This window comes from Bombyx mori, chromosome 11, assembly GCF_030269925.1.
Source record: "Bombyx mori chromosome 11, ASM3026992v2".
NCBI classification, from domain to species: Eukaryota; Metazoa; Arthropoda; class Insecta; order Lepidoptera; family Bombycidae; genus Bombyx; species Bombyx mori.
The window spans coordinates 9,589,367-9,611,115 of NC_085117.1; the positions used below are offsets into that span (position 1 = coordinate 9,589,367).

At 34.7% G+C, this 21,749-nt stretch overlaps 1 protein-coding gene across 14 annotated transcripts in view; it reads left to right on the forward strand.

The window, feature by feature from the left end:
* LOC101741882 (supervillin) overlaps window positions 1-21,749 on the forward strand; it is a 211,992-nt gene that overhangs the window by 38,269 nt on the left and 151,974 nt on the right. For 8 of the 14 annotated variants that reach the window (XM_062671091.1, XM_062671092.1, XM_062671095.1 and 5 more), the window contains exon 4: window positions 7,902-8,019. In XM_062671091.1, coding sequence (XP_062527075.1) covers window positions 7,902-8,019 — 118 coding nt within the window. Of the gene's footprint in view, window positions 1-3,470; window positions 3,727-7,901; window positions 8,020-16,719; window positions 17,517-21,749 lie in introns of those variants that run through there. The other 6 variants (XM_062671099.1, XM_062671100.1, XM_062671101.1 and 3 more) reach the window with 6 other exon arrangements.

Consider the following 21,749-nt stretch of genomic DNA (forward strand, 5'->3'; position numbering starts at 1 on the left):
TTTCTTATTAATAAACGTAACGATGTAACGTAGAAGATTATAAATAAAATTTTGTTGTTGTTTCATGTCGGCTTATCTGCTAACACAAGGTTTTTCCTTTGCCCTTGCCATTGCTAATGTCCACGAGCGAAAGTCGCTACTTTTTCTTCAAGGGGACGTATGCCGTAATAAAAAGACATAAATTTAAATTTTTAAATATTAGAAATTTAATTCTTTTACAATCTAAAATTTTTGAGGCGTTGAGCAGTTTACAGTTTTCGTGTTTATATAAATTAATTTTTTTTTATTGCTTTAATGGGTGGACGAGCTCACAGCCCACATGGTGTTAAGTGGTTACTGGAGCCCATAGACATCTACCACGTAAATGCGCCACCCACCTTAAGATATAAATTCTAACGTCTCAATTATAGTTACAACGGCTGCCTCACCCTTCAAACCAAAACGCGTTACTGCTTCACGGCAGAAATAGGCGGGGTGTTGGTACTCACTGTTACTAACATTAATATGGATTAATATTATCTGAAATAAACGAATCTAATAATAATAATAATATATTGGACTGTAATCGTTACAAAATCATTAGCTTCCGATAACTATTAAGTGAATCCTCGTATTAAAAAAACTAGATGATGACCGAGCATTGCTCGGTTTTTTTTTGATAACGCCATCTTATTGTGTCTTTAAAGCGGTTAGTTGCCCTCAATTAAGAAAAATAGTATTATTATTCGCCAATAGATGGCGGGAAGAGTTGATTATTGAAAACACGAACAAAACATCATTTTCTGAAAATAAATCGTAGCTAGATTGATTTATCGCCCCCGAAATCCCCTGTAGACTAAATTTTATGAAAACCGTTGGAGCCATTTCCGAGATTCAGATTATGTATATATTAATTAATATACAAGAATTGCTCGTTTAAAGGTATAAGATATATTATTACATCGCTTTCAGGTTTAGTCGTATAAAGATTTAAAAAAACTACTTCTCAACGAGAATATCGTTTAAATTTCGTTCAATAAATTTGAAACGCTAATTAATTAAAAAAAGCTTACTTTGAATAAATATAATAAATCCGCATCGTAAAATACACGAGTAAATTTTTTTAATCAAGTCATCAATTTCAATATAGTGAAATTTAAACTTTTAATTTTCAGGCTTTAAAATGGCGAGATGTTTTATAAGTTCTATGGGCTGATTAAATAATATTTTTATTTCGAAATTCGAATATTTTTGTTCAAATTTACTGCCGCTTACGAGATATTTCATTCAGGTTAAATTTAGAATTTGAGTTTACCTTGGCTTGATTAGTTTTAGTTATATGCTAAAAATAATTTATCAACAAGATTTAATATACCAATTATCTCATTGGAGATTGAAAATAATGATTGCCTATGTCATTTAACTCCAGGTCCAGATTTGGCTGTCAATCTGACAGAACAGATATATTCGTTGAACTCAGTAGTACATTCGGCGAAGCACTGCTCTTGCTGGGGTAGGTGATAGCAAGCTCTCTCAGGCTGAGCCTATGAGCTTGCCTTCCAAACCGGCGAAACTGTAACAGTCCCTCGAAGCTTTTATTGCCTTTGTAGGCAGACGAGCATACGGCCCAGCCGATGGTAAGTGGTTATCGTCGCTCATGAATGTCAGCAATGCCACTGTCTACCATAAACCAGCTACCAGCGATCAGATAGGAAAAAAGTAACTGGAGATATATTTAAAACTGTATACAAAGGGGGTCGTGATAAGTCCTCACTGATTCTCATAATCATTTTGAATTGGTACTGCGGGACCTCAAGCAAGCTAGACTAGACCTTTGCGACGGACATCCCTAAATAAAACCAAAGTAAAACAAACATTTCGTAAGCTAGACCTTTGCGACGGACACCCCTAAATAAAACCAAAGTAAAACAAATATTTCGTAAGCTAGACCTTTGCGACGGACAGCCCTAAATAAAACCAAAGTAAACAAATATTTCGTAAGCTAGACCTTTGCGACGGACAGCCCTAAATAAAACCAAAGTAAAACAAATATTTCGTAAGCTAGACCTTTGCGACGGACACCCCTAAATAAAACCAAAGTAAAACAAATATTTCGTAAGCTAGACCTTTGCGACGGACAGCCCTAAATAAAACCAAAGTAAAACAAATATTTCGTAAGCTAGACCTTTGCGACGGACACCCCTAAATAAAACCAAAGTAAAACAAATATTTCGTAAATAAATACCAACACAAAAGCTGAAACTCATTGAGTAACAACGATTCTATATTATGTTTTCGAAGTATCATATTTCATGAGCAATTAAATAAATGGAACGCGAAACGTTATAAAAACGCAGTCTCGTACTGAGTTAAGCTATTTTTGTTGCTTCATACATAATAATGTTTTTGTGTAATTTGAATTAGTCTTTGGTTTTCGTCATTTTATACATTTCAGTCGATAGACATTAGCGTTCGGTAATTACCATTTCTATTTAGAGTAAATCTTAATATAATTTGAATTCACCAATAGTAATATGGTGTTTTTTTTTCTTTCTATTAATCTAGACGTTTTTAGACGGAAATGTCTACAGTTCAATATCCTTACAAGTGTAACATGCGGTTCCTAGCATCATCTGAGCTCATGATCTAGAGAAGCTTATTATCGTTTTAAATCGCGATTAAACATTTTCTTTTTTCTATAAAAAAAATTATAATATACTCTTATTTGTGTTTGTCCATTTCCAAAAATATTCTTATATGATAAGGCTACCTTATTCTTATTTGTTAGAATATCTATTTGCTTACCAGTAAATAGCTTACTATTTGACTTGCAACTTCGACCCTAGCTCAGCCTGCCTTTTGACGCGAGTAAAAATTAAATAGTTATACATAAACGAGTATTATGTGTGGTCGAAATTAAAATAATACATAAGGAAATTTTGTGTATGATGGTTATTTCTTTATTCATTTCATTTCCCTGTGCATATTTTGTTTAATACTGCAATGCCTGTTGACTTTCCTTCTTCTTTATGTAGTTAGAATTAAGAAAGGTATTAAATTTTTCGATGGCTGTCTTTGTTGGCTTACCAGAAAATAATTTATGTACCTATAATGTTTATACGGCTTAGTTCGGTCTGCGGTTTGGTATGACAAATTCGTATCGCGTAGGAAGGCCGGTTAGGTTACCTAGATCGGACATTCTATCTCTTTAACGAAGGCTACGTTACTGTTTGTGGTTCCCGGCTAATATTTACGTAATATATGTATGTGCAATTCGCTTGTAATAATGTCATTTTATCTAGAACTAAAGCTTTTCTTATAAACCAAATGGCTATTATTAAATTTTGAATAGTCGAGCCAATATTGTTCATTATTTTTACAACAATTGAATGTCGGACATCAAACTTAAATGAATTTAGACTTTAAATCCTTTCACTGTGAAGTTTAACTTGTTTTTCTGATTACCAACAATTTGAATTTGATGAGTGAAGTTTGAGTACAGTTATTAATAAAATAGAATTTTTACTAAAACGACGCTATTCACAAGGTTCTAGGAAAGTTATTTGAAGTGTTCTCATCGCTCTCGCGTACTGGAATTAGTTTCTTAAGGGACGAACTTTCAGTTATCAATCATATTGACGCGATCGTTGTGTTCTAGTATTCCAAGTTTTATGTGTGACGTCATAGAGCTGCGCGAGTACATATCACACGATGCGGGTTTACTTCAAAGAATACAAGATAAAAACGGTGAGTTTATTGAAGAAATAAAACAAAATCTAAATCTTTTACAGTCAAACATTGATGGATTGTTTTTTAAACAAATCTCTACAAATACTTCGGTTTTAACTTTCTGAATTTATAAACATTAAATATGCACATAAAATAGTAAGTAGTTCTGACGTCTTGTATTGTATCGCTTATGGCTTAGTGGTATCGTGGTGGCCGGTACATCTAAGGTAAGATTTGCAGTAGGCAGCGGCTTGGCTCTGCCCCTGGCATTGCTGAAGTCCATGGGCGACGGTAACCACTCACCATCAGGTGGACCGTATGCTCGTCTGCCTACAAGTGCAATAAAAAAAAGATGGATTGAAATGGTTACAGAGTCCATATAATTTAGTGACCTTAATACTGTGCTACAAATAATCGGAACGCAAAAATGCTTCGCTGCAGATGTATTCGTCTATAGTATCGTAGTACCCACCTTAGTACACTCAATATTTTTTTAAGGGTTTCAATTCATAGTACCATGTTGTTCCTTCAGACTTTTGAGTTACACAGGCTAGATTAATTTTTATTGCGAAAAACAAAACACACTTAACTGTTTTATTGGGCTTCGAAAACATCATATGGATGTACCTAATTATAAGTTTATCCACGAATACGTGCGGGCTGGAAGTCTGCTAAATCTGTTTTTGACAAAGCACAGGCGATGATTGCATCGTAACCGGCTGTGAGGATAGACGCTATGCAATTTGTTTTTTAATCACGTTAATAGTTCTTTATGGTAATGTCTTGTCTGTATCCGTTGTACGTTCGCGATACTGGTTCCGGTTTCAAGGGCGGAATGACCTGTGCCGTGCACGCGACTAACCTACCGCATGTCCACTGCCTCGTGCTAATGAGGTCGGATCCGTTCGCATGTTTTAAAACGTTTTACGCTTTTAGATGACAAAACAATGTTTTTATTTATCTTATCTTATATCATTAAACGAGCAATTCTTGTATATAAATATATAATCTGAATCTCGGAAACGGCTTCAACGATTTTCATACAATTTAGTATACAGGGGATTTCGGGGACGATAAATCGATTTAGCTACGATTTATTTTCAGAAAATGTTGTTTTATTCGTGATTTCAATAATCGATAATCAACTTAAACATAAACTTTTTTTTTATTGAAAGAAAATAACAAATAATATAATATAATATCAATATGTAATTCGTATTTAAATATATTTTCTAAAAAACAAAAATTATAAAAAAAATATAATAATACCGAGCAAAGCTCGGTCATCCTCTAGTATTGAATCAAATGTATGTCATTGTATCAAATGAAACATAGAGAATGAATGAGTGTTCTTTTGTGGTCCAAAAACACAAAACGCATATTAAATTTCGTATAGGGTAAACAAGGGCCCATGTTCAAAATAAATACAAAACGTTGTCATGTTGCGTAAACATTATCCTCATGGTCCATCTGGTGTTGTACGGTTACCGGAATTCATCCTTATCTTGGGACATGAGATCGAATTATATTGTGTAACTGATTAATTAATTACAAAACAGTGGTGCTTACCCGTGCGAACGCTAAACACGTCCTACAGCCTACAAAATTAGTCAATTTGTAATATTTCGAACGCTATAAATTCCGTACTATAGTATGTTGACTCTAAAATATTTGCTATATTAGTTTTTCATTAAATTAACAAAGTATTAGTTGACTATCGAAGCATTTTCATTATCAACCGTTGCCCGTTATCATTACAAATAAACGGTACGCACACGCTTACTGCTGAAAGTAATATAACACAATCCGTGAAGATTTTATATGATTTTTTTTTATTGCGTAGATGGGTGGACGAGCTCACAGCCCACCTGGTGTTAAGTGGTTACTGGAGCCCATAGACATCTACAACGTAAATGCGCCACCCATCTTGAGATATAAGTTCTAAGGTCTCAAGTGTAGTTATAACGGCTTCCCCACCCCTCGAACCGATACGCATTACTGCTTCACGGCAGAAACAGGCGGGGTGGTGGTACCTACCCGCGCGGACAAGAGGTCCTACCACCAGTAATATATTTGTTTTGCGATAGATTAAGCTGATATTTCGAGCCATAGATTTACACTAAATTAGCGGATTAGTCTAAACTGTTATTAAATGAATTGCGAGGAAGGCAACTCAGTAAATGTCCTCAACAAAATCTTCATTTGAATGTTTATGAATTGTTAAATAAATTCAAGTTAATTTTGTTGAAATTCATTCCCAGCTGACGCTGCAATGTGACTCGTTAGTTATTTTCTTGAATCCTAAATAAGCAGCTTTAGAGTTTTTACAAAAAAACGATAATGGTTCCCGGAGTAATCCTTACAATGTTATCTAACCTATCGAAAACAAAATATATATTATGTATGTCCCTTATTATCAAATAACACAATACGGTTAAAATTAAACTTTGAAACACTCTATACGTTTAAAGATTTCTACGGAATAATTTGCAACCATGTACACAACCTAATTATTACAAAAAAGGTTCAATTCTATCATTATTATATTTAGTCTAGTATGATATTTGAAAATTAATTACCTACAAAACGGCCAACTATTTAATTTATCCTTTTATTAATATTTATAATTAATGATAGGATCAATTAAACTATTATTAATAAATAAGGATTCATATGACCACGACTGCTCTGCCAAGAGTAACAGACTATGAATAATAGTAATAAGTGGCGGGCACTTATTATTATTAATCATTCGTACTACTACATTTGTAAAGTCATTATGTAGCATTTTATCTTGATAAGGACCAAACAAACGTAGGAGAAAATAAAAAAAAGAACATCATATTATATGTATTAGCCGGTAGTTACTGCGTGATGCGCGCCATTGTGGCAGACTTCTTATCGTTTTATTTTATCTAGATAATTATGGTGTACCTGACTATTATTGAATCGCTTTCGACTGCCTATGAGAAAGTCCATTTTAATATGACCATTATTACAGTTTAATTAAAGTAGTTTTACGTTAATGGTTGAATTCAGTCTACAATTTTATAAAATTTTATAAGACATTTTTCTAAAACTATTTAATTTTATAAAAGTAGACAATAGTTTTGGAAAATGTATTAAAAACTTTTTCTTTTTGTAGACGTCGTAATTCTCGAATCACATTCACCCCGAAAGGTACCCTCAAATGGGGTGCTCAACCTCTGAATGTCTGTTCGGGACCGAAGATCCCTTGCGAATGAAAATCTAAAATGTATCGAGATACGTGAATGAACTCACGAATAAAATAATATGAAACGCAAGTAATAAATATTTAGGTTGAAATAGAAATGTTTGAAGACAAGGCAACATTGATAGATTAACGTAATACATTGCATAAAATAAATTTATGATAGCTTTAAAAATTTATTAACCCGATAAAACTCTTATTGTGTTATTGTCAAATTTTTTTTCTGACGCCTCGGTATTCTGTTTAATGTTTTTGTCTAAAACTATTTACTTGAAAAGTTTTAGAAGATCTATCGGTGTAATATCTTTGTGTTGTGTAGTTACGGTGTTGTTCAGACAATTATGAACGCATGAGTCGTTCAATGTATACGACAAGAGACATACGAAAATGAGATGAAAGTAATTCAATATTAAAGTTGATTTTCCGTTTTCATAGCATAATCTTAAGTCTAGTTTCAAATGAAATTTAAAATCTGAGTTAAGTATCATTGTTATACTATTGAAAGAATTTTAATTGCGCTTGACAGATAAATGTATATAAATAAAGGTGGGTGGCGCATTTACGTTGTGGATGTCTATGGGCTCCAGTAATCACTTAACACCAGGTGGGCTGTGAGCTCGTCCACCCATCTAAGCAAATATTTTTTTACGAAAACGCTAGTGGAATTGTGATTACGCTGTTACTAATTTCCTGAATGTGAAAACCGCTTATTGAAAATTCACCCGCGCCATCAGTCGTACATACATGGTCCTGTGATAGAAATCATCCATGAAGTGCCAACAACAAATGTGTCAGGTTTCATCACATTCGCGTGAATGGACTAGGAACGAATATTCGACACACGTTAATTTTTTAGGTTTTTTATTTTGATTTACACGATAAATATGATCTGAATAATAATTAGATCTTTCATGTAAGATCCTCTAATATTATTTTTATAAAACCACAGTGTTTCTTACAGCGTTCGACGGGACCAGAATGTACAGCGCCTTGCCTTCGAGCTCAACCCACTACACGAACCACGAGCACGCCGAAAAAGGCTCCAATGCAGGCGACCGCCACGAATAATGAAGCCACAGGTATGTTTTGTATTACTCTTTATTGCATCGATGGGTGGATGAGCGCAAAGCCCATCCGCTGTTAATTAGCTACCAGTGCCCATAGACATCACGATGCGAATGCCGTGCCGTACCGCAGTCTTACAGCCGTTTCGTGTTTTTGCTGATCAAATCAATGTCGTGTCGGTAAGAGTAAAACATTTCTCATGTTACACTCTTATAAAGCTTAGACGTAATCACAGGAGTATAAAAATAAAAGGTCATTAATTTCAGCCGATTATAGTCAATTTTTTTTTTCGACTACAGTAAACCTCGTGTTACTCAAAAAAGATAAAAGATAGTTATATCTAGAGCAGTTTAAGAAAACATGTTTTTTTTTAAATCTAAATTATTTAAGGTATTTATTTAGCACAGGAAACCAATAATTGTCCCAGGAATATCCTTACACAGACTTGCTTAGGGTCCGCCTATGCTTTAAACACATACACTTACTATTGCATTCATTATTAGTTGATGCTCGTTAGGACTAAAACCAATACAGACCACCATAAAATCTTCAACGTAAACTATACACATAATTATGTCAATGCAAACAAAATTAGCAATACGGTCACATCACGTATTGAAATCGAAATAAAGCCATTTGACACTATTCAATCACCACATTTCATAGGTTTGCCCTTTTGTCTATTTTAGATCAGCACCTCGACCATGAACCGAACTCGCGTATCGGTTACACAATGCTATTGACGCGATAGACCACTATCGATTTGCCAACCGAAATCACCTTGATATTTGATGAGGACTTTTAATATTTCACCCATTCTATATCGTATGGATGTATCTTCAGCGTTTTGAGTAGTAGAAATAGTGCGTTGACAGTATTAACAGGATCAAGGACTGAATAGGAACCACGTCACTATTTCGTGAACCAATCATTCATCATCAATTTCATCTTTAATCCGTTTGCATCAGAGAAAGCACCCCCGCTGAGAGGGCGGGGACTTCAAGTTGGGGCAGAGGGGTGGTAGGACCTCTTGTGAGTCCGCACGGCTAGATACCACCATCACCCTGCCTATTCCTGCCGTGAAGCAGTAATGCGTTTCGGTTTGAAGGGTGGGACAGGCGTTGTAACTATACTTGAGACCTTCGAACTTATATCTCAAGGTGGATGGCGCATTTACGTTGTAGATGTCTATGGGCTCCAGTAACCACTTAACACCATGTAGACTGTGAGCTCGTCCATACATCTAAGCAATAAAAAAAAACAATGCAGAAGCGTGGTCGAAAGTTTTTGTAACTCGTCTGTGGGTAGTACATAATTTCGTTTGTTAGAAATTAATTCATTCAATTCCATGAGTTTCACAAACTTGTTGATTTTGAGTAGCTGAGTTGTTTGTTTCAATTCGGTAAACACGATTGGATTTGTACGAATGTATTTATATTAAACGAAGCTATTATATTACATTATATCGTGAATCTAATAGCTGTGAATTTCGTTCGTTGAAAGTCGACGAGTTTGACATCGTTAAAATACCTTACGAAATTCTTTTGCGGTATCACGTTACATTAAAATGGCTAATTATCTTGGAATCATCTAATGCGTGCTTGAAAATTTCGTTTCGCAATCAATTAATACTATAGATTTTTTTTATTATGTATCAGCCTTACATTTTTTTATACCTGACACGAAGGTGACATTGTTCTCGAACGGCAATACGTTCGAAAACAATAAATCGATAAGGAATATTCGAAAGTCGTTCATTTTATTGCCGGATACAATATTGTGGAGTAATTAAATCAAATTACGGTTCGTGTATTTCCGCTTGAAAACCCTCCATCTATTTCAATGCACAGTGAATTTCCTAGAATTTGCATAGAAATTATAAGATTTCATCTACGATATTAAATACGCGATAATATGCAGCGATCGTTACGTCATGACACGTACAAATATATAATTTCATGTAGATATACGTGTGACTTATAAAAGAGTGTTATAAATTATTGAAATTATGTGTACATATAGAGTGATGGATCTCAAGACTTCTCAGCATTCTGGAGTCTACACCTTAGTCTTGTCGATAGTATGAATAATTTAAATCATGTTGCTGGTGGTACCACATTCTGGTACAAGTAGAGAATTTAGAGGCTATATAAATGAGATATTCGGGGTAAAAGCTTCAAAGATAGGTTTTTTTTCTAGCGATTAATAATGTACTTGATCAAGATTCGAAAGTCCGTTTAATATATCACTACATAGTATAAAACAAAGTCGCTTTCTCTGTCCCTATATCTGTCCCTATGTATGCTTAAATCTTTAAAACTACGCAACCGATTTTGATGCGTTTTTTTTTATAGATAGAGTGATTGAAGTGGAAGGTTTATATGTATAACATCCATTAAATAGTGGAGAAATCAATAATAAATTACAGTGTTAGTTAAAGTTTACGTATTTTGGGAATACAATTGGCGCCTTAAAATATTGAGGAGCTACTTATCTAGACAACCTGTTGCTCGATTAGAGACTTCGCTATGTGGTGACTTATCGTGTCACGTCGGTGTTGTATTAGACGACTGTTCTCAGAGTATCACAGCATATTGCGACCGTATTAATTAGTGATAGTGCTTATAATGGTTCTTATGTGTGGGTAATATCGTCATTCTCATGTCTGCCGCGAACCAATCATGCGTTTAAGTTGGAAGGATTAGAAAGGCTTTGTAGAGCCTTGTAGGAACCATGCAATTGCGACCTAATGTCTCAAGATATTAGACTGCATTCACGTTGTGATGCTCATTGATTCCGATGATCGCTCAAAGGCCCATAAATATAATGCACAACAAAGAAATGTTATTGTTTGATATTCTATGTCAAACAATTTGGCAAATTGGCCTATACATTTCAAAACATCATGTAGACCAAACGTTAAGATATTCAAACAGGAATACAGAATTTAGGCTTTTGAAATTTCGCAACTCCAAATACAAGAACAGTCCCCCAGGCATCTAAATTATTACGTGAAGTCTTAGAGTGCCTTATGGAACAAGATTGTTTATTCGTGCCGTACAGGTAAAGTTTCCACGTTGACTCGCGATACTTACATGTTAGTTCCGAAACGTTATACCAGGGCATCATAACAGTTAAGTTGAGCTTCGAACTAGTTTCCATACGAAGCGAGTGGATCAGTCGGGGGTATACTGTGAATTTTTGATCACTTTACAGTTTCCTTGCATTATGTGTGTATTAAAAGGCGAAAATGTCGTTTTTTATTAGGATTAAAAATGTACATACTACCGTACGATTTGTTATAAGTGAATTCACTGTGAACAAAATTTACACGCAGCACTAAACTGTCTTGGGCGAAAGTGTGCGGTTAATTGATGTTATCTCCTAATTAAAATGTGCAGCGTTGTTTCCTTAAAAGTTATACCAACTAACGAATGCTTCATCGTTATAGTTTGAAACAAGTTGTTGATTAAATTATGGAGTTTTGAGGACGCGAACGTTAAGGGTGAACCTTGTGATCTGATCATAGCATTTGTTTTCTGTTATGAATTTCGTTATGTTAGCTAACTAATGGTAGTTAGTTTAAAATTAATTAGTTTGTTGCATTGGGTTTTAGTTGCACTAGACGCGCTGTAGCTTGTTTGCTGAGATTGCTATTGAAACTTATAGACGAGTAAACGACTACATAATATTGTAATGTTAACATGCAGATGGGAATAATATAATCGTTGATTCCAGATCAGGGACGTGATATCGATCGATGCTTCTCTAATATAGGCGTGGTTCGACACTAGTCTTTAAAATATAGTTTCAAAATATGTATTGGATTAATAATTCGATCCGCTTTTACGATTTAATCTTGGGACTTTTCTTCCCGACGTTTCAAATATTTTCAGTATTCGTGGTCCCGGATTGGTGACTACCGTCAAATTTTGTTAGATAGATAGACAGAAAATTTGAGGGTAGCTAGAAAAATAAACACGAGATTAAACCGTAAAAGTAGTTTTTATTATGTCTACGACCCACGAAAACCGGAGAAAATACCGTTTACTACTTACATTAATTTCTTAAGTGACCTGCAGTGAACGAGAAGTTTCGATTGCACTGTAGCATTTTTCTTTTCGTGTAATTTTGAAAGATTCCACGCTTCATGGGTATGAAGGTCGATCTGCACGCGAATATTCATTCTAACAAAACACGCGAATAATTTAAAATATACTTACAGAAGAATCCGCCACGCGTTTGCAAAATCTACATATTTGAATTAAGCATTATTCACCAAACTGCTGTAGAATTTTCAAAACATAATATGAGAAGCAATATCATAAAAAATAAAATGTTTTCCTTGGTATCTTTCACGCAGCAATGGAGCAACGGATTGAAATGATTGTTTTCAAGGATTTGACTTTTAAATTGAAAAATAACGTAGGCTTATTCGAAGACGGAGTCCGACATAACCCGGTCTGTTACCTCCGTTGACCGGGTAACCGTAAACGGATTCCCCAACTTTAAAAAAAAGGCTTATTCGAAGAAGAAAAATATTTCGTATTTTTTTAATTCTGTTTTTTAACGCAGGCGATACTTGTCCTATACCCATACCTATCCTCTAAGTTAATCTTATACCTTTAAACGAGCAATTCTTGTATATTAATATATACATATGTATATAATCTGAATCTCGGAAACGGCTCCAACGATTTTCATAAAATTTAGTATATAGGGGATTTCGGGGGCGATAAATCGATCTAGCTACGATTAATTTTCAGAAAATGTTGTTTTATTCGTGTTTTCAATAATCAACTCTTCCCGACATCTATTGGCGAATAATAATATTATTTTTCTTAATTTAGGGCAACTAACCGCTTTAAAGACACAACAAGATGGCGTTATCAAAAAAAAAACGGTCATCATCTGGTTCTAGTACCTATATTCATATATGTTAACAATAACTAAATAAAACTCAATTTCGCTTAGGGTTGTCACGTAATTAGAACAGTAATAATATTACAACTTATTCGACGTTCTATAATTACGAAATTTCCGAAAGCCAATTTTGTGAAAATCTATATTTGAGTCGACTATTATCAAAGGCGGCAATCTGACTTTTGGACAATGATTGGTAAATCAGAAAAACGAATTATTGACTTTGTATTCCATCGGCAGTCACAAAACTCTTCGGAACGACATCTTAGATAAATAACAGGTTAACTATTAACCTTTATTTAATGCAGGTTTTGAACCGTATTCTTTGAAGGAGACCATTATATTCAAATAAATCTGTATTGACATATCAATAAAATTTTGTTGTCCAAATGCACAGATTGCCGCCTTTGATAATAGACGACTCATTTTACTATTTTTCAACAAAATGAGTTTATTCTATTCGATTTATTTTCGAATTCATTAGAATAATTTATTAATAAGAAGAATAATTCGTATTCTATTCGAGTATATTGATATTATAATATGAATTTTATATAATTAAATTCTTCAATAATAGCAACGATTGACCCTCGCGACGGATTCCCGTTAAGACGTAAAGTCGCCTTGATTATCCTGGTAGAAACCCGGCTAAGTCATAAGATCGCTGTGGGTGGTAATGCACTAAGTAAAGTAGCACGAGGTCGAGACTATTATTTATACCTTGAACTCGAACAAATTTTCACAACAGTTTTTATTAAACGCCTGGGAAAATTATGACAATAATGCTTAGTATACGAGAGACATGTTTGGCCGTATAGTGTATGACTATGCTGACTGATGATAATGAAGACAAAACTAAACTTTATTTTAATTGTCGTAGGGTTGTATTATGAACCCGCAAGGATAGGAACCACCGCCCAGTCAGTTTTTTTTTTGCCGCCATACTCGTTTGTTCATGTTTGTAATTTAGGACAACCGTAAATGTAGAATGTAACTGAGATTCCTACCTCGCGTCACATTCACGTTGCCTACCCTTAACAGCAAAATTAACCCATTGAATTCCTTGTCGGATCTTCCCAGTGGGCCGCGATTCCAATCCGGTGGTAGATTCTGCGAAGTACTGCTCTTTCCAGGACCATTGTTACCAAATTCCCAGCACGTTTCTGGAATAGGCCCTTAGGCTACCAGCGAATAGGTAGGAAAAAAGCCGAGGAACAAAATATCCGAGGTCTTATCCCATTTGATCAATCAAAAATTTTGAAAATCCATAGCAGTGAATGGGATCTTTCCACACGTGTGTTAAACGTTAAACGGTCTCTCATCATATTTCTTCATTCACATGTCAATTGTTCCTTTTCCGAGTGTGTGTCAAGGACCGGCAACCCTTCAAGCGCAAACGCGATAGCACTTGTCTCCTTCAAAACGACTGACTCTCGAGAGGCTTACATCAAAGGATTGCTATTTTCGCGGCCAAGTCGATTGGAACTAACCTGTCTTTAATATTATGTCGTGCCCTTGAGGGTTCGTTTGAGAATCGATCGTGCCGAATTATTTATTGGGCTTTGTTTTTAACAATCTTGTTGGCTAAGATAGACAAAGGATATCTCAAGCTGTCTTGTGATAAACTGAGTTTATGGCCTAAAGACACCACGACGTAAAGTCCGTTTGTGTAGTTTGAGTAATAAGATTTACGCAATCACATTACATTAATCCTGGCAGATATATGGAGGACGATTGGACTCACCCGTACAGACTCACAATACAACCCTCCACCAGCTATTCAGATAAGAATTTCCGAATTCGAAAAAAATATTATTGATCACGAAAATAAATGACATACTTTGTGTAGCTGGAATCGTCTCTCTCGCTACCAGCAAAAAGGTAACGAAAAAAAAACTGTATCTATAGCAGTAGTTGGCGAAGGCGAGGGATGCATACTCGTATTGTCTGACAGCTTATAATCCGTATCCGACAATCGTCTGTGACCACAAGAACTCTTAAAGTATTCGTAACGTCAGAAATAAGGACAATAAAAACGCGAGACAAAAATAGTTTTAATTATTAAAAAAAAAAGAGGAAAACACTATGCTATTATTAAAATGCTCTCACCTAACTCGTTACCACAGGTCATTACTCCTAGTACTACTATCAAGCGCTGGAATTAACTCCCTCAGCTCTTGTTCCAATTTTCACCATTTTATATACAAAATTTCCATTAATATACGAGTAGATACATCGCTATGTACACTATTATTAAACAAGATTTACCTTACAACAATTTTCATTTTTAACGAATTCGAGTCCCGATATTTCGCGTGGCAAGCACCGCTATCACGTGTGAACTAAAGACTGCGGGTAGTAGCTGACAAAACTATGTACCCTCTTTTTAGTCTAGTTAGAACTGGAGCTGAGTTTTTCCGAAAATTTTGAGAATGCATTGTTTCTTACTAAATTTTAAATTAAACGTGATAATCGTGTAAAAACCTGTTAAATAATAGCGTATGTAATGCAGATAACCGCAAGAGTTTAAAAGTTTAGAATAATTTTAAAATGCACCACGTTGCACGGTGTTTCCATAGGTCTACAACATATAATTTTTCAAACGAAGTGTAAGGAAAGTACTTAATAATTGACCAATTACTGTTTACCACGTCGGTGTCCAGACAGTCTTCTTGTCATTGGTCTACAATAAATGAAATCTACTAGTTAAGTTTACTTACCATTTTTACAAAGTTTATAGTACGGACGTGGGTACATTGCCTTTCAGTCTTACAAAGTACAATGTTATTTATGTTATCGTGATTTAAGGGATATTTAATCGTGTTAATAAAGTACAAGTAATTGAAATTGCCGATCAAATATAATGATAATCAAATATAATGATCAAATATAAGAAACGATCAAATATAATGTTATTAACCTATTTTAATGATTTTGCTGTTGCCTATTATATTGATGGACGATTGCTAAGTTTTTTTACAAAATGTTGTCCTATCTATAATAATGGGTAGGTAAAGTATGTACTATTAATATAAAAATATTAGTAAAAAGTATTAAGAAATACATAGGTGCTATTAAGGTTAAACGTGCCTTCTTTTAGCTTCTTGCTATCTAATTGACATGAAGAAATAATAATAATAAAAAAATTAAATGAGTTATCTCCTTTTTTATGTTACGAACCTATTACACTTATTACCTATATTAAGAATATGATTAGAGCGATGGTATAAAAAAAATATGTCAATTTACTTGGATTGTTCGAATATGCAATTGGGTAAACATTTCACACATTAAAATGTTGACACGCAGTTCGGAATATCTAGAACATGTAAATTGATGATGTTGGGGACTAATAAAAACATTTAATGGCAATAACGTAATACGAGGTCACACATGGCCCCTTGAAAACTTGAAATACACAACTTTATTTAAAAAAAAAAGATGCTATGTTTTGTCTGAAAGATGAGGGCAGCCTCTGTGGATTCAAGATTTTTAATTTGACTTCACAATAATTCGGGTAGCGTCATCCGCGTTATATAGTCTACGAGCTCCAAATAACTACTTAATATCAGGTCGGCCATGATTCTGTCTGACAGTAATTAAAAACTTTTTTGAATCAGGCTTATGTCAGCTCAAAAAATTCTTGCAAGATTTAAATTTAAATAAATAACGTCAATAAATTGAATTGGTCAATATTAACATAAAATTTGAATCTTTAAAAGTTCAACGACGTGCACATTTAGAATTTGCGGTATTTTACAGCATAATATTTCTCCTTGATAGCTGTTTTATTATTTACCATCGGCAACGGAGACATGGTAGAGAGACGCGTGCGCCGGCGCAGGTCAGTCGCGGCACGTTTGTTTTGCGATAACGCAATTAATCGATATAAACTGTGTACTTTATATAAAACATATGGTTTCATCTATACGTATCGATTACTCGGTTTGCGGTAAACGAGGTGTGCTTATAATAATAAAGATGTATATTACAATAAAATCGATTAGTGCTCGGAGAGTTTTCGAAAACAACGAACGAAGTTTGTTTTAATCGGGTATTTGGATCCCGGCAAGCGCGCGTGTGTGCCAAGCGCTCGAGCGCATTTCTTTGGGGCCGAACGATGACAACGACCCAGTGCGTCTGTCTACCCCGCGCAAGTGTTTTTAGTCTTTTTTTTTTTAAATTCGTTCATTAAAACAAACAGTGCTCCTTCATAATTAAAACAAAGTTAACGGTTGTATATCGGGTGGAGTTTTATTTTAGTGTTGTTTTTCTTAATTGCAAGTGTCGTCGTCGCTGGTCGACTGGGCACGCAAAATTATTGACGGTTCTTTTTTTAAATATATACCTTCATATTATCAGTGTTCGATAATTTTGACACTTCTGTTTTCATCGTGTACCGTCTACGTTGAATATAATAAGCGTGTGTAACTTGTAGTTTTTTTTTTGTCTCATTAAAAACTGATATTGTTTACACACGAAATGGAAACTTTAATCGTTCAAGATGGACCCATCGTTTTATCGTGGATTGTTTTCTTGGTGTTGATTTTTCGTTGTTATTATCAGATCAGTTTGATCACAACGAGAGGTAAGCTTATCGCTTTATCACTACATAGTATAAAACAAAGTAGCTTTCTCTGTCCCTATGTATGCTTAAATCTTTAAAACTACGCACCGGATTTTGATGCGGTTTTTTTTAATAGATAGAGTGATTGAAGAGGAAGGTTTATATGTATAATAACATTCATTAAATAGTGGATAAATCAATAATAAATTACAGTTTCCCAAGCTAAGCGAGGGCGGGTCGCTAGTGAAAGCGTTTAGTTGTGAAAACATTACGTTTAGAATAAATAGTACCTTGTGTTAGTTTAGTGAGTAGAAGAAATTGACAGAATTGAATTGAGAATTTAGTTTATTTAATTTTCTTTATTCGGTTTAAATATGTGTAATTTTGTTTGTAAACATTATTGATTGTAAGGTGCATTGTGTGCCTGCACGGATTAGGTACCGCAATCCTGTCATTTTTGGCACGAAGTAATATCAGTTTGATGGAGGATATTAAAGAAAGTCCGAATATAATTGTAACTAAAACCCCTTGTCTTGAAGGCCTTATTCATTTTAAAATTAATTGATTAAGATCACACTTAACACCAGCTGCGTTGATTACTCGTCCGCTAATGTATAGAAAAGAAAACAAATCAAATTTGCACTTGTTCATATTTTCCATTGTTTATGCTGTGTTATTTAACTTACATTAGTCCTTCGGTGTCATTACGGTCTTTTGTGTTCGTTGCTGAACGTTTTCACGTGACTCTGTAATACGTGTCCAATGAATGAGACGATTGCATAAATACTCAAAATAAACAGATCATAGATTTTAATGTAGGTATTGTTAATGAAATAGTTTGTTTTTACTTTCATTCTTTCTAATTCATTCTTCATTCTTTCATTCTAGGGCAATAAAAAAAAAAAAAAAAAAAAAAATGCGTTGAAGGCTTGATGGAATTATTCTATAATTATACTATAAATTGTGTATCTATTATTTTTTATTTAGGCTGGATTGTGTTAATAAAAATTATGATAGTTTTTAATTTTTTTATTGATCGTGAAGGCAGATCAGCCCCGGCTTACCCAATGGTTAGTTGTTCGGGTTGCTTATGAACGTCCGCCACTGGGGTACAGTTAAGTCGTTGGCTACTTAGGACCCTCTTCGTATACCAAGTCATAGCGCTCAAGAAAAATTACCAAGGGAAGTTTGTTTTGGAACCGGAGACCATAAATTGATCTCTTAAAACGGGCTGTCGGTGAGCTCTATTAAATTTGGTGCGACTTGAATTATGTCCTATATTATTCATATTACATTTTTTTTATTGCTTAAATGGGTGGACGAGCTCACAGCCCACCTGATGTTAAGTGGTTACTGGAGTCCACAGACATCTACAACGTAAATGCGCCACCCACCTTGAGATATAAGTTCTTAGGTCTCAAGTATAGTTACAACGGCTGCCCCGCCCCACCCTTCAAACCGAAACGCATTAGTGCTTCACGGCAGAAATAATTTTCAAAGAATTTTCAAAAAACTGTGGAACTAATTGCATGTAAAATAATTATCGTTAGAAATAAAACTGACCGAGAAGAAAACCGTTGAAGTCGTCGTGGCCTAAAGGATAAGACGTCCGGTGCATTCGTATCGAGCGATGCACCGGTGTTCGAATCTCGCAGGCGGGTACCAATTTTTCTAATGAAATACGTACTCAACAAATGTTCACGATTGATTTCCACGGTGAAGGAATAACATCGTGTAATAAAAATGAAACCCGCAAAATTATAATTTGCGTAATTACTGGTGGTAGGACCTCTTGTGAGTCCGCACGGGTAGGTACCACCGCCCCGCCTATTTCTGCCGTGAAGCAGTAACGCGTTTCGGTTTGAAGGGTGGGGCAGCCGTTGTGACTATACTGAGACCTTAGAACTATATCTCAAGGTGTGTGGCGCATTTACGTTGTAGATGTCTATGGGCTCCAGTAACCACTTAACACCAGGTGGGCTGTGAGCTCGTCCACACATCTAAGCAATAAAAAAAAAAAAAAAAAAAAAAAAAACGCGCATCGAAATTCTCTAAAAACGTAATCACCACGAATCAAGTACATACCTTCTCCTTTTTTTATTATTTAAAGTCGGTTAGATATAAATAAAACAAGCAGTGGTCAATGTCAACTGTTTGTCAATACGTAAAGCGTGTCGATGACATCCCTTGGCCGTTGTGCAATTAATTCAACGCTAACTACAGGAAGGTTACCTTTTATACATTAACAATGAAATCAATATTCCGGGTGAATCGAATGTATTGTAAGTTAAATCGAAAGAAACGATCGAATATAATTTCGGTTGTTTGTTGTTAAATCTAAAGCGCAAATAAAAACACTTTGACTTTTAATTAAATATAATTTTAAATCCATTTTTTTGTTCTTCTATTGATTTGAACAGGAAGCTGAGATCTCGGCTGACCTGATGTTTAATTATTACCGGCTCATACCGGCTCATAGAGGTAACAACGTGAACGTCGCTATCCGCCTTAAGGCATGAGGTTGTAGCCTCAAAAATGGCTATTATACTCTTTAAACCGGAAGCGTGACTTCTACGGAGCTACTGAATCTAGAAATAGGCAGTTAAAGAGATTTTTTTTTCAACTGAAAAGGCAGAATGTCAAAAAATATATTCTAGAATCGAAACGAGTTCGTCCTGAAGATTTATTCAATTCAGTTGTCGACCTCCATATTTATTATGCATATCGATTGTCCCTCGTACGATTTGAATATTAGATCGACGTAGAGTTGTCAATCAAAAACACATACGCTGTTCGGAAGGTCCGATCGATGTATCTGCATTCGTAATAGGCATATAGTTTGAATGTATTCGGAAAATCTAAATTATTTCAAAAATACATAGGTAAATATTAGCCTAAACGTGCTCAATAAAACACTATACATAAATATCGGGTGTAAGAGAAATGAAGACCTCATCTATTTAAAAAAAACGAGTTTCATTGCATGCAGTATCAAAATTGTCACAAAGTAATGTTTTGTTAATTAACAAGAATAATCTCAGGGCATTTTCGATAAATGTTACTTTGTATTCGATATTATTAAGTTCACATAGTCGTGTCCCTTCTGTTGTAAATCGACTGTTATCACCACCACTGAAGACAGTCTTTAAATACTAGTTTCGTTTTCTCGCTAAATTATAAAAATAACACATGGAATTTTAAGTGGCGAGTTTTAATAAAAAGAAAATAGAATTTTCTAGACGGAGCAATATAAATACTTGAAAGTTCAATCACGTTAGTTACGCCGAAGTAATCTTTTTTCGCTATATACGTGTAAAATTAAATTTATTTTTGTCTGCGTAAATAAACAGATCACGTCCGTTCCTCCCACACCCTACCTGTTTTTCTTCTTTAAGTACGGACTATTTAATATATTTATTAGTAGATACTTAGTACTAAGTATAGTATTTGAATAGTAATGGGCCTTTGCGTATTTACGAATAGGTTTCGCTATCCTAGCTAATCGAATTTAAGAAACACCTATTGGGGAACAATTTTCAGTGATAAATATTAAAATTATAAATATAATTTGTTTACTTAATTTTAATTGATATTTTACATAATATAATTCTGTATTTACATATATATAACTTTGTGAACTTCGGCAATACCAGGGATACAGGAAAACAGTTGCTTTCCTACCTTTCCTTCCTTTCAATAAAATCTAACAAATTTAATTTAAATGAAGTTTGTTTAAAAGTGCTCTATATTTTTTTTTAGAGATTATCCGTTCATTACCGTTTATCCATCGCACCGCCGAACAACGGTGCAGTGATCATAGATGCTATCTCAAACCTCATTGTTCATCTAAAGTGGATTTTCAGAGTACTTTTTGCCATACGGCTTAGCAATGAACTCCCCTCCACGATGTTTCCTGAGCACTGAAATTCTTCAAATGAGATTCGAGAAGAGTAGACTACTTCTTGGGTGTGGTATTATTGATGTCGTGCAATTAACTACCAACCATCCGATGGTTAGTTTGTCTAAAATGTCATTAAAAAATATGCACCTTTAATGGAGCTCCAGTGTAAAGACAAATATATTTACTTCCTAATCATCGAATTGACATATGGCAAAGCTTGATTCGTTTAAAAAAATGTTAAACTTTTCGAACTATTTTTAGTGGCATCGAACTAACGAATACTGACATGACATCCTCGCCGCGGAATCCATTGTTTTATAGCCGTCGCTCCGTCGAATTAGGTCGGTTACAGG